Source organism: Ovis canadensis, chromosome 11 (assembly GCF_042477335.2).
Source record: "Ovis canadensis isolate MfBH-ARS-UI-01 breed Bighorn chromosome 11, ARS-UI_OviCan_v2, whole genome shotgun sequence".
Taxonomy (NCBI): Eukaryota; Metazoa; Chordata; class Mammalia; order Artiodactyla; family Bovidae; genus Ovis; species Ovis canadensis.
The window spans coordinates 63912593-63924635 of record NC_091255.1 but is presented as its reverse complement, the minus strand read 5'-3'; the positions used below and the strand labels follow the sequence as shown (position 1 = coordinate 63924635).

Sequence of the window (12043 nt, the reverse complement as noted above, 5' to 3'; positions counted from 1 at the left end):
GTCTTGAAGGGTTTTTTATTGTCCATGTTGGGCCCCCACCCTGACCCTCCCGCGCACCCACAGAACTCCTCTGTTCTCTCCACAGCCTCCTTTTCTGAAAGAGTCCGGAACATGTCACCTGATGAGATCAAGATCCCTCCGGAACCCCCCGGCCGGTGCTCAAACCACTTACAGGTACGCACATGCTCAGCTGCTGAGGCCCGTGCAGACTGGGCGGGTGTCTGGCTGGGTCTGACTTTAAGTGGCTTCTGGAAAAGAAACAGCCCAAGTGGGAAGGAGCCTGCAGTCCTGGTGACCTCGCTTAGGCCGCTCCTAGGAGCCGGCGCCCTAGCCCCGGCTGCCTCTGCAGCCTCAGCCGGGCCCCTGCCTGCCCCGGGACACTGCCAGCAGAGCAAACAACATGCCTTTTCTGGGCATCCCTGAGCTCAGGGAATGTCTCTGAAGGAACTTGGCTAAGAACCTGAGGGGTCATCAGAATGTTCAGGAAACAAGTAGGAATGCAAATGCATAGCATGTGAATGCGTACACTTCAACCCTCGTTTTCCTGAAATGGCAGTTCATGGGCTTCTTGTCTGATGATCCCTGACTTGCGGAGATGGAGTGTGGAGTGCGGTCACCTCGGGAGCAGGCCCACAGGGAACAGCTGGCCTTACTCCTCCCTGTCAGCCTCAGTGGCGGTTTCTCCTTGTCCCTCTGCGTGTTCCCCTTTGAAGGGGACCTTACAGTAGGGCAGACACCCATGGCTGCCCCCAAGTGGGGCCTCTGGCTACACAGCAAGCCCTCGCACATGCCGACGGAGGGGTGACTAACGGGGCCTGGGGCTGGAATGCGGCCACCTGGGTGGGTGCCGAGCGGGGCAGGGCTGCAGCACACAGTCCCTTCTCTTCCTGGAAATCCATTCCCTTTGCTGAGTCGTCTCCCCATCACCACCACATAGCACCGCACCCCCGGCCCCATGTCTCTCACACTCCAGGCAGCAAGCCGCAGCCTGTAAGGACAGTCCAGCAGCCACCAGGCAGAGATAGCCAGCCCCAGCCTTCAAGATCAAAATGTTTCTCCTTTTTAGATCCTGCTAGTGGCAGAAACCATGAGCAAAGGTTTTAGTTCCCCTGAGGTAGGAGAACCCGCCTGACAGCCGAGGGCACACAGAGAAGTCATCTGTAAGATACAGCGGTGCCTCCACCTGCTGAGCCTCCCAGGAAGGCCTGCCTCCATCACCCACAGAGCGAGGACATGGAGGCATGCGCTCGGCTTCTCTCTTCCTGGCAAGCGTGTTACAGACCTCTCTCCCCAGCTCAGTGCTTTCCCTGGGCAGTCTTGACTCCTGACAGGAGTGAGTCACCTTTCCTAATGTTCCAGAGGACCTCGCTCAGGCGAGCCACCCCTCCCGCCCCCCGCCCACCTCCTCTTGCAGGTGAAGAGCACTCCAAGTGGTTTCCTCCTGGACAGTCTGTGTTTAGCTGCCACTAGTAGGGGAGGCTGCCGAGAGACCCTGCCCTGGGCTAGCGCCAGCCTCACTGGGTAAGCCTGCCCCTCCTCAGAGGTAGCCCTGCCCTGAGGCTCGGGTTCCTGGGGCCTCTTCAACTCCCTGGGCAGCCCTGACGCCATCTGTTGCCAGCATCATCTCTGTGGGCCTGGGGACACCTGTTACACTGGCCTGGACCCCGCCAGGTGGTTCTCTGGTTTCCCATTGAGCCAGAGCAGGGCTTGGCTCTTGACCCCCAGCAATGCCTCTTGGTAAAGTGGCAAGGACCGGCCAGCAGTGAGCCTCCCCTCAGAGGACACTGGGGAGGCTTGTGACACCTCTCCTCCTGCCTTCCCAGGTCTCCTGCTGGGTCTGACTAACCCCGTGTTAAAATTAAAATCCAGCATTCAGCCCCCACCTGTCAACACTAACTCTTGAAACTCCTCTTCAGATGATTCAGCAGCTGATCCCCAAGTGAGGGTTTGTTCACTGTCTTCGCCATGGCTTCTCTAGCTCCACCTTCTTATTCCTCCCACTGCTGACCGCCGAGAGGGGATCAGGAGAAAGCACAGCGAAAGCAGGCTGGTCTCCATCTGTCTCGTCTGCGCTGGGTGGAGGAAGACTGTCTGGCCGGAGCAGGGCTTCACGCAGCTCCTCCAGGTCCTCGTGTCCACAGCACGTGACCACAGGCTGGGATTGCAAGAGGTTCCGTCACCATCGTCTTTCTGTCTCCCTTCCGTAGGACAAGATCCAGAAGCTGTATGAGCGGAAGATAAAGGAGGGGATGGACATGAACTACATTATCCAGAGGAAGAAGGAATTTCGGAATCCTAGGTGAGTTTTCCATGAGCCAGCAGGGGGGCGGTGGGAGGAGTGATGTTGGACTGGGGACAAGAATGCCTCCAGAGAGGTGCAGGGAGAAGCCCGGCTCAGATCCCAGCTGAGCCCAGAGAGACCATCACCCAGACTGCGTTAACCTCACTGAGGCTTCGTCTGCCGTTGAAGAGCCAGGCAGCAGGTGCAGAGGGGAAGCCGCGAGACGTGGGCTGGGTGGGGCCTGCCTGGGCTCTCATTCCCTCTCTCCTCCTGGAGAGCATGACCTGAGGCCTTAGTGTCCTCAGCTGTACGAGGAGGGGATTGTCTGGATGGTCACCCCAGGTCCTCCTACCTCTAGAAAGCTGTTGACTCTATGCAGGTTTGACAGACAGACCTGTGTCTGGGTCTCACTCTCTCCAACGTTCAAGCAAGTGACACACCCAGGAAAGAGCCCAGGGCGAGAGCTGCCCTTGCCCCTGTGGGCCTAAGTGGGGATGCTCCAACCAGCCCCACAGACTGAAAGTCTGACGTCCAGTTGAAACCTCATCTTGACACCATACTCGCTCTGCCCGCTGGCCCCAGTCCCTCTCTGTGGAAGGTTGGAAGGCCAGAAGTGACTTTTAATGTCAAGTCAGCGGACATTTGCCCTCCCATTTGGAAACTTGTTTAGAACAGTTCACCTGGGCTAAAGACTTGGTCTGCACACAAGTGCTAAGTGGCTCTGACCTCCTGAGATCCGGTGCTGCGCAGGGCCTCGGGCTCGGGCCTACTCAGCACCCTGTGGCCTTCTTCTTTCAGCATCTATGAGAAGCTCATCCAGTTCTGTGCTATTGATGAACTCGGCACCAACTATCCAAAGGTATGCGCCACCTGCAGAGGCAGCGGGTGAGGGAGGGGACCCAGGGCCCTGTGCCCTCCCCACTGGCTTCAACCTGGACCCACTGAAAGGTCCGTGTGGCACGCTGCCAGCAGAGGAGAGCCGTCCCCATCTCTCTTGTTTGAGCCCCAGGGCCTCTGCTTGGTTAGGGGCTAGCGTGGACTCGCCGTGCCCTGTAGATCAGCCTGTCCACAGTGCTTCTCTGCCCTCACTGTCCTAAGAAGGGTTGGCTGGAGACGGGATAGCATCTGAGCCTCCCTGCCCTTTAAGGCCAGAGATTCCAGCCCAGGAAGATCCATGGAAAGACGTGGGGAGAAGCATGTGGTTTCTGAGTCATTTCCATTTATTGGCCCTTTCTGCACCTTTGATGGAGAAGGCGATGGCACCCACTCCAGTACTCTTGCCTGGAAAATCCCACAGGCGGAGGAGCCCGGTAGGCTGTAGTCCATGGGGTCGCTAGGAGTCAGACACGACTGAGCGACTTCACTTTCACTTTTCACTTTCATGCATTGGAGAAGGAAATGGCAACCCATTCCAGTGTTCTTGCCTGGAAAATCCCAAGGACGGGGGAGCCTGGTGGGCTGCCGTCTCAGGGGTCGCCCAGAGTCGGGCATGACTGAAGCGACTTAGCAGCAGCAGCAGCAACTTTGAACTTTTCTTTTTCAGGATATGTTTGACCCCCATGGCTGGTCTGAAGACTCCTACTATGAGGCATTAGGTGGGTAGCCGTTCATCTGCCCGCTCACCCATCCGTCTGTCTGTCTCTCCAGTCATTAGGCAACGCAGGTTTCAGGGTCTCCTCCGTGTTCGGCCATGTCTGAGGAGCTGAGTATGCAGCCTTGAACCATCCAGACCCCTGTCCCTGACTTAAGCTTGCAACACAGCAAAGAAGACAGGATCAAAGGAGAGATTCCGGGAATAACGAGTGGAGTGATGAGGATGCAGGCTGGGCCACCTCACCGGGGCCCGGGGCAGGGTGGGCAGCCTCGTGGAGGACACCGTGTCTGAACGAGGTCTGAAGGTGCACAGAGGCTGGCTGAGCAGGTGTGGACGGGTCCCAGGCAGGGGGCTGGCGGGAGTGCAGCGCTCTGTGCAGGGGCCTGGCTGCGAGAACTGGGAGGAGTTTCAAGGGGCCCGCTCCCTCGGGTACCAGGTCCCAAACCAGTGGCCTGTGGACCACCAGATCTGGCCCGCAGGCATGTGTGGTTGGGCCACTGTAAGTTCTGTCTTGCTTTAATTTGAATTCACCGCTAGTGTTTTATCTAAAAGTCCAGAGACTTCTCTGGTGGTCAGGTGCTTAAGACTCCACACCTCCACTCTAGGGGGCTCGAGTTCGATTCCCTGGTCGGGGTAGTAAGATCCCACGTGCCGTGCAGCCAGGCCAGGAAAGAAATGATGCAAATCTAAGACCCGGTTGCTGAGAAGGTGGTTTCCCTAGGCCAGCATTACCCCGTGGCTGCAGCCTGCTGGAGCCCAGGAGCAGTTCACCCCTCCAGACGGGGTGCGCAGCCCCAGCTTCAGGGCCTTTGGACTGTGAGGCCCGGCTTCGTGCTGGCTTGTGACTCTGCCGATCACAAAGAGATGCTGCAAACAGCAGCCCCGGGAGAGCGGCAGGCGGCAGTCCGGGTTCTTTGGCCTGAATTACCTTGTTTAATCAGCTGCTCTGTAACTGCCTGTCCTGTCTTCATAGCCAAAGCCCAGAAGATTGAAATGGACAAGTTGGAAAAGGCCAAAAAGGAGCGAACCAAAGTAAGTGATGGGTGGATGTCCTGATGAAGCGGGCAACTGTCTGGGGCACACGGGTCCTGCAGGCTGAGCCAGGGGGCTTCCCTCACCCCCAGCCCCCCACCGCGGTTCATCACCCAGCCACGCTCTGAGCAGCCTTAGATGTGCTGGATTTTAAGCCTCCATGACTCAGCCTGAAGACGCTTCCTGGGCTGCTTCCGCTTGATTTCTCGGGGTCTTAATGTTGGCTGCATTGTGTCCCCTCCCCTCCCGATACACACCCTTACCACTGCCGAGCCCTGGGGGCTTTCTCCCTTTGGGCCCATCGGCAGTCTCCTCGGCCTGAACAGAGAACGGGCGCTCTGGTCTGTGCCATCCTTGGCTCCCAGCACTGGCCTCTGCAGCCCACCTGAGTGTTTCCGTGTGTCTCCATGGCCAGGTGGCCCCTCACGCCAGAACCCTGAGCATGCTGCTTGCCTCTGGCCTGGGTCCTTCAGGGGATGGAGACTTGGCCATGAGACCAAGTCCTCTGGGCTGTGCCCTTTTTGACCGGAGTCTGAGAGAGAGAACACAGCCGCAGGACGCCTGCCCTTCCACCTGCAGTTTAGCCTGGTCCTCCTCCTGCAGCACATGTGGCCTCCAGGACGTGTGTCCCCCACCCCCTTCCCCGGGGCCACAGGGTTGATCCCCCTGGGAGATGGTGCTGGGGCGATCAGGGGTCCTCAGTCTTAACCCTTGATTGAATTTCCCAACTCTCTCTCCTTCCCCCTTTCCAAACCCCAGGCTTGTTGCAGGGACGTGTCTGCAGCACCTGGGGGCCGGAGCTGTCCTTCCCCTGTGCGCACGGGCACCGCCTCCCCCGAGGTGTGAGGGCGGGGCCTGGGCGGGCAGGGGTGCCCCAGCACGCACAGAGATGGCCATGGCGGGAGGGGCCCGGTGTCTGCGGGAAGCTCTCTTCCGAGGAGTAACCGTCCTCTCCAGGCGCCTCTCCAGTGCCTCCCCCACTCGACAGTCACAGCTGGTTCTCAGTGCTTCCCTTGTGCGGTGCCAGGTTGCCTCCTGTCCCCCCAGGAGCAGACAGCTGGCATGCACGCTATGCGCAGGTCCTAACGCACGCTCGTCCCTCTCGCCCCCAGATTGAGTTTGTGACGGGCACCAAGAAGGGTACCACGACCAACGCCCCGGCCACCACCACCACCACGGCCAGCACAGCCGTCGCAGGTACGGGCGGCTCCCCCCCCCCCCCCGCCCCCCGCAGACACAGCCAGGGCCTCCCTGCCGTATCTGCGGGAGCAGGGCCATGGCGCTGCGGGCCTGGGGTGGGTCCCGGCTCCCCGGCTGCCCTCGGCTTCCTGGGGCTGTGGCCTGCCGTTTCTGCTCCCTGGTCTCAGACCACTGGCCTAGGTGGGTCCTGACTTCTCTCTGGCCTCGTCCCCAGACGCCCAGAAGAGAAAGAGCAAGTGGGACTCGGCCATCCCGGTGACGACAATAGCCCAGCCCACCATCCTCACCACCACAGCCACCCTGCCAGCTGTTGTCACCGTGACCACCAGTGCCAGCGGCTCCAAGACCACCGTTATCTCTGCCGTGGGCACCATCGTGAAGAAGGCCAAGCAGTGACGCAAGGGACCCCAGGGACCGGCTTAGGGTGGCTCGGACAGTCTCCCCTCCATGGAGGGGAGGAGCCACTCTGGGACCTGATGAGACCTCGGCCTCCTGGGAGGTTCCCCATTGTACGTTTCAGGACTGGGACCCGTTCCCCTCCCTCCTGCCTGCGAGGAGCTCCAGGTGGCGTTTGGCCTGGAAGAGACGGGGCTGCACAGGAGCAGGGCTCTGTGGACAGCGCCCCCCGCGGGGTCTGGGCCCAATTAAAAGTGCTGCGTCTTCACATCTCGGCGTCTCGGACGCCCTGGTCTCTTCTACAGTCTGTTTTCAGGCGAATGTGAAAACTCAAGTGTCCTCTCATCTTTTTGGTTGGGATCCTCACCTCAGGCACAGCGGGGTGACCGCAGCCTGCAGCCGGCTCAGAGGGGGTGGCCCTAGAAGTCACCTCGGTCATTCCCAGTGAATGTCTCTTGGCGCGGGCAGGCAGGGGTCCTGAGAGGGGGGAAGGCCCGGGCTCGCGCTGCCCTGGTCCTGGAGCTCTGAACCCCACCAGTTGTCAGGCAGGAGCCCAGCCTGTCCTCCCCTGGGCGCGATTGAGCCCTCCTCCAACCACCTCTTGGACACACCCTGGCCTTTGAAGTATCACCAGTCTCCAGAAGGGCGGGAGCTGACCCCTGGCCCACGCAGGGAGAGGGCAGGTCGCAGTGGGGAGATGAATCACCTCCTGGCCTGGCTGGGCAGCTATTCATTGTTTACGTAAAGTCCAGCTCCTGGGAGGATCCGCCACCCCACCCTTCCTGCGCCTGTTATCTCTGCCCCACAGCAGCCCTCGGGCAGCTCCAGTGGCCGCTGGGCTCCTCTGGGGCCAGAACAGATTTCCCAGCAGCTGGCAGGCCTGGAGTCCCAGGTCTGGAGGGAAAGAGTGCTTTTCCTGCCCTTGGGCAGCTCTCTCCCCGCCAGCGGAAAGGCCGCGCGTCAGAGAAGGAAGCCAGGCTGTGAAGAGCTGACCTGCTTGCCCGGAGCGGGCAGGGGTTCAGAAAAGTGGTCCCCAGGAGGCACCGGATGCTGGTGCATAACTGGTGGAGTGTGACAACCCAGCCTTGCGGCCCCCAGAGCAGAGATGGAGCCACCCCTGCGCTCTCCCCCCAAACACATCCTCAGCTGCAGAGGAGATTAGGTCTCCCTGTCCTTTGAGGAACTTCGCAGCCCTCAAGAGAGAGAGGGCTTCCTGCTTGCAGCCTCCGCCAGGGCCCCAGGGAGCTCATGTGGCGGCAGCTGGGACCTCGGAGTCAGCACCTCTGCTCTGGAGCCCACGTTAAAACAGACTGTGTTTGAGTCGTGTGTGTCTCAGGCCCTTTGCTCCGTAAGTCTTCTCTCAAATCATGGTAATAAAGTCTTTTGAGCTGGTTGTGAGCAATCTACGAGATGATTTATGCATCACTGCTGTTGCTCAGGCATGTCTGACTCTGCAACCCCACAGACTGTAGCCCACCAGGCTCCTCTGTCCGCACGGTTTCCCAGCCAAGAATACTGGAGTGGGTTGCCATTTTGTTCTCCAGGGGATCTTCCCAGCCCAGGAATTGAACTTGTGTCTGCTGCATTAGCAGGCACTAGTGGCTAATTTACCACTGAGCCACCAGGGATACATTTATAGAGTACTCTACCCAGGCTTGCTGTTTGTCAGTCCAGCTCCTCCTCGTTTTAAATCAAGGAGGGAAGCACCCTCTAGAGATGATAAAATCAACCTGGATCATGGCCTTCGACTCTTCCAGGCACTCCCAGACCGAGCCATCCGATCAGTAATGGTATTCCCCCCTTGGGGCCCGAGTCACAAGGGCCCTGGGGAGAGAAGTCTGGGAGTTGTACAGCCCGGAGTTAGAGCTGCTCCACGTACTAGCCTGGTGAGTGGGTGAAGGCCATTAGTCCTGCTGAATTTCGCTTAGCTCTCCTGTGAATGAGGTTTAGTGCCTGCCCACCACAGTCCCACTGAGGGAGCCACAGGGGTAGGTTCTTTGCCTTCTCTGAAGGCTGGGTGTCCCAAAGTGCCCTGTCCTTGCTCAGTCTGTCCAAGCTGAACTCGACTCCCACCCACCCACACATCCCCACCCTCTCCCCAAGGTCCCCATCTTGGGTGATGACATCGGGATTACCCCGGGCTCACCCCGCATCCTGTGGATCACTTCAGGAACCCCTCCCCATCTTTGTCGCTGCTGCCCCAGCCCCCAATTGCTCCCTCCTCATCTGCTGACTCGAACTCTTCCATCCAAGCTCCAGTCTGGCCAGCATCTTCCTGCCCCCCAGCTCTTACGAAGTCACGTGGTCTTCCGCTGACCACGGGAGAGCCCACTTGAGCCAGGCAGGCAAGGCCACCAGCATTCTCATCACCTCTCCAGCCTTCCCCCTCCTCCTCCCCACCCCCCACACCCCCACGCTTGGCTCCTCCCAACTTTCTCACTCCCAACCTCAGCACCGACACTTGCAAGATTTTCTTCATTGCAGGTCAGATTGTCTTAATCCTTTCCTGATTTCCCCGGGCGTTAGTTGCTCCTTTCTTGGTGCTCCCTACTCTTTCTTGCGTCTCAGATAACACTACTGCCTGCAGAATCTGTCCCAAGTACCCAGCGGGAGACGAGAGCCCAGGTGATGGGAGGGATGGAGGGAGGGGTCATTTTTTGGCCACACCATGCAGCATGCAGGATCTTAGTTCCCAGACAGGCGAGGGTTAAACCCATGGCCCCTGCCTTGGGAGCACTGAGTCTTAACCGCTAGATCAGGCTTCCAGGGAAGTCCTGCACACTCTAATTTTATGCAAGAGGGGTTTTTTGTTGTTCTTTTTTTTTTTAAATCAGAATGTGAGAGGTGCATACAGAGAAACTGTTTGTTTATTTAAGACAGGAGCACAGCAGAGATACACACCTGCAGAGAAAGGGTGTGGGTGTTCTCCCTAATGCGGCGGAACGCCTTCATGCATGTTGAAAATCTCCAGGGACTTGCCTGGTGGTCCAGTGTTCAGATTCCACACTTCCACTGCAGGGGCGCAGATTCAATCCTTGGTCAGGGAACTAAGATCCCGTAGGCCTTGTGACCAAAACTATAAAATCTTTATAATAATTAAAAAAAAAAAAGTCAAGTTCCTTTGAACCATAAAGAATAAGAAAAGTCTCCAGACTTGGAATGGTCCTCAGGAGAAAAAGAAAGAGCAAGGTGCTGAACAGTGCAGGGAATATGCTTTTGTGTAAGACAGGGAGGAAATACAAAACCGAAAGTATAGAGAGGAAAGACACAGAAAACGCATTTTAAATTTGAATTGGAAATATCAATATGAGCTCATGATTCAAAACTGAAAAGTCCCAGCTATGTCCTTCGGAAGGACCCAGAAGCAATAGCTGGCCCGTTGTAGCAATAAGCACCCGAATCTTAACCTTCCCTCCCAAAAAGGAACCAGGGCTGCTCGCAGAGAAAGGGTTAATCCAGAAATCTAAGTGAAGCTGCACCAGTGTGTCCCAGAAAGCAGGGAGGACTGCGAGGAGGGTTTCAAAGTTCAAGGAACTGGTTTGAAAAGACCTCCCACTGACCAATTATTGTGAAAAAGGAAAAACTCCCTTGCTGCCTGTACACTGCTATGCTCTCACACCAAGTGCGTGGGCTTTTCACAACCAAGCACTTCTGATGCCAACTGCCCAGAGTCAGCACCAACCCCACAGGTGAAAAGGGCTCCATCCCATAAGACTGTCTGCTGCCCAGAAGCCAATTGCAAGTCCTGGCCTCCCCAACTTCCCACTGACTGGCTGTAAATTGGGGGTTCCCATGACCCCTCCTTGGGCTCAATAATTTGCTAGAAGGACTCATAGAACTCAGGAAAACAGTTTACTTACTAGGTTACCGGTTTATTGTGAAAGGATACAACTCAGGATCTCAGGATGGGCCAGAAGGAAGAGAAGCACAGAACTCAGTACAGGGTGAGGGAGCGGAGCTCCCTCTGGTTTCTCCACCCTCCCTCCCAGCGCTCCACGTACCCAGCAATCTGGAGGTGTCGGAACCCATTCTGGTTATGGTTTTATGCCAGACTGATGACTAGGCAGGGGCTTCCCAGGAGGCACAGTGGTAAAGAATCTGTCTGCCTATGCAAGAGACCCAGAAGATGGGCGTTTGATCCCTGGGTCTGGAAGATCCCCTGGAGTAGGAAATGGCAACCCACTCTAGTATTCTTTTCTGGAGAATTTCATGGACAGAGGAGCCTGGCAGGTTACAGTCCACAGGGTCGCAAAGAGTCGGACATGACTGCACACCTGAGCACGCACACACTTCATTACATGATTCATTAAATCATTGGACATTGTTTTGGAGATGAAAGTCAATCTCTAACCCGTCCCCCTTCTCTGGAGGCTGGGGGTTGGGTGAGGGTGGGGGAGTATTGAGGCTGAAAGTTCCAACTCTAATCACGTAGTTGGTTCCCCTGGCAACCGGTGCCCCCAACCTCAGTGGCTTTCCAAAAGTCACCTCATTAACATAAACTCTATTGTTGTTGAAAAGAGCTTCTTATGAATAACAAAGACTCCTTTCACTTATATCGCTCTGGAGCTTTTCCAAGAACCATAGACAAAAACCAAACATATCTTGCTTATTATATCAGAACATCACCAGTGTAAACTATTGGATAAGTGAAAATGCGTCCGTGCATGGCATTTGATTTGAAAAAAAACAGAAAAAAATGTATTTGCCACCATTCGAGTTGAATATATCAACTCTTTACTCTGAAAGTTAGAATTAAAAGAATTAACCTTTGTGCACTGCTGACGGGATTATAAAATGATGCAATTGCTATGGAAAACAGTATGGTAGGCCTCAAAAATTAAAAATAGGACTACCACGCGGTCCATCACTTCTGGGTTTATATCCAATAAAACTGAAAGCAGAGTCTGGAAGATAATGACTGCACACCCGTGTTCATAGCAGCTTAATTTACAATAACCAAGAGGCGGAAGCTACTCAATGCCCATCAACAGATGAATGGATAAAAACAATGTGGTCTATACATGCAATGAAATATTATTCAGCCTTAAGGGAAGAAAACCCGGCCATATGCTACAACAGAGAGGAAGCTTGTGGGCGTTATACTAAGTGGAATAAACCAAACACAAAAAGACAGACTATGTGATTCCAATCACATGAGGTACCAGAGTAGTAGTAGTAGTAGTCCCCTGGACTGCAAGGAGATCCAACCAGTCCATCCTAAAGGAAATCAGTCCTGAATATTTATTGGAAGGACTGATGCTGAAGCTGAAACTCCAATACTTTGGCCACCTGATGTGAAGAGCTGACTCCCCGGAAAAGACCCTGATGCTGGGAAAGATTGAAGGCAGGAGAAGAAGGGGACAACAGAGGATGAGATGGTTGGAGGGCATCACCGACGCGATGGCCATGAGTTTGAGCAAGCTCCAGGAGTTGGTGATGGTCAGGGAAGCCTCCATGGGGTCGCAAAGAGTCAGACACAACTGAGCAATTGAACTGAACTGAACTGAGAATGGTCAAAATCACTGATTCAGAAAATAGAA

At 56.1% G+C, this 12043-nt stretch overlaps 1 protein-coding gene across 4 annotated transcripts in view; it reads left to right on the top strand.

Annotated features, from left to right (window-relative positions):
* SAP30BP (SAP30 binding protein) overlaps positions 1-7905 on the top strand; it is a 32854-nt gene extending 24949 nt beyond the window's left edge. For all 4 annotated transcript variants that reach the window (XM_069543922.1, XM_069543925.1, XM_069543921.1 and 1 more), the window contains 7 exons: positions 86-174; positions 2208-2299; positions 3080-3140; positions 3825-3876; positions 4849-4907; positions 6020-6104; positions 6322-7905. In XM_069543922.1, coding sequence (XP_069400023.1) covers positions 86-174; positions 2208-2299; positions 3080-3140; positions 3825-3876; positions 4849-4907; positions 6020-6104; positions 6322-6503 — 620 coding nt within the window. In that variant the 3' untranslated portion in view covers positions 6504-7905. The remainder of the gene's footprint in view (positions 1-85; positions 175-2207; positions 2300-3079; positions 3141-3824; positions 3877-4848; positions 4908-6019; positions 6105-6321) is intronic.
* Positions 7906-12043: the final 4138 nt, after the last annotated feature.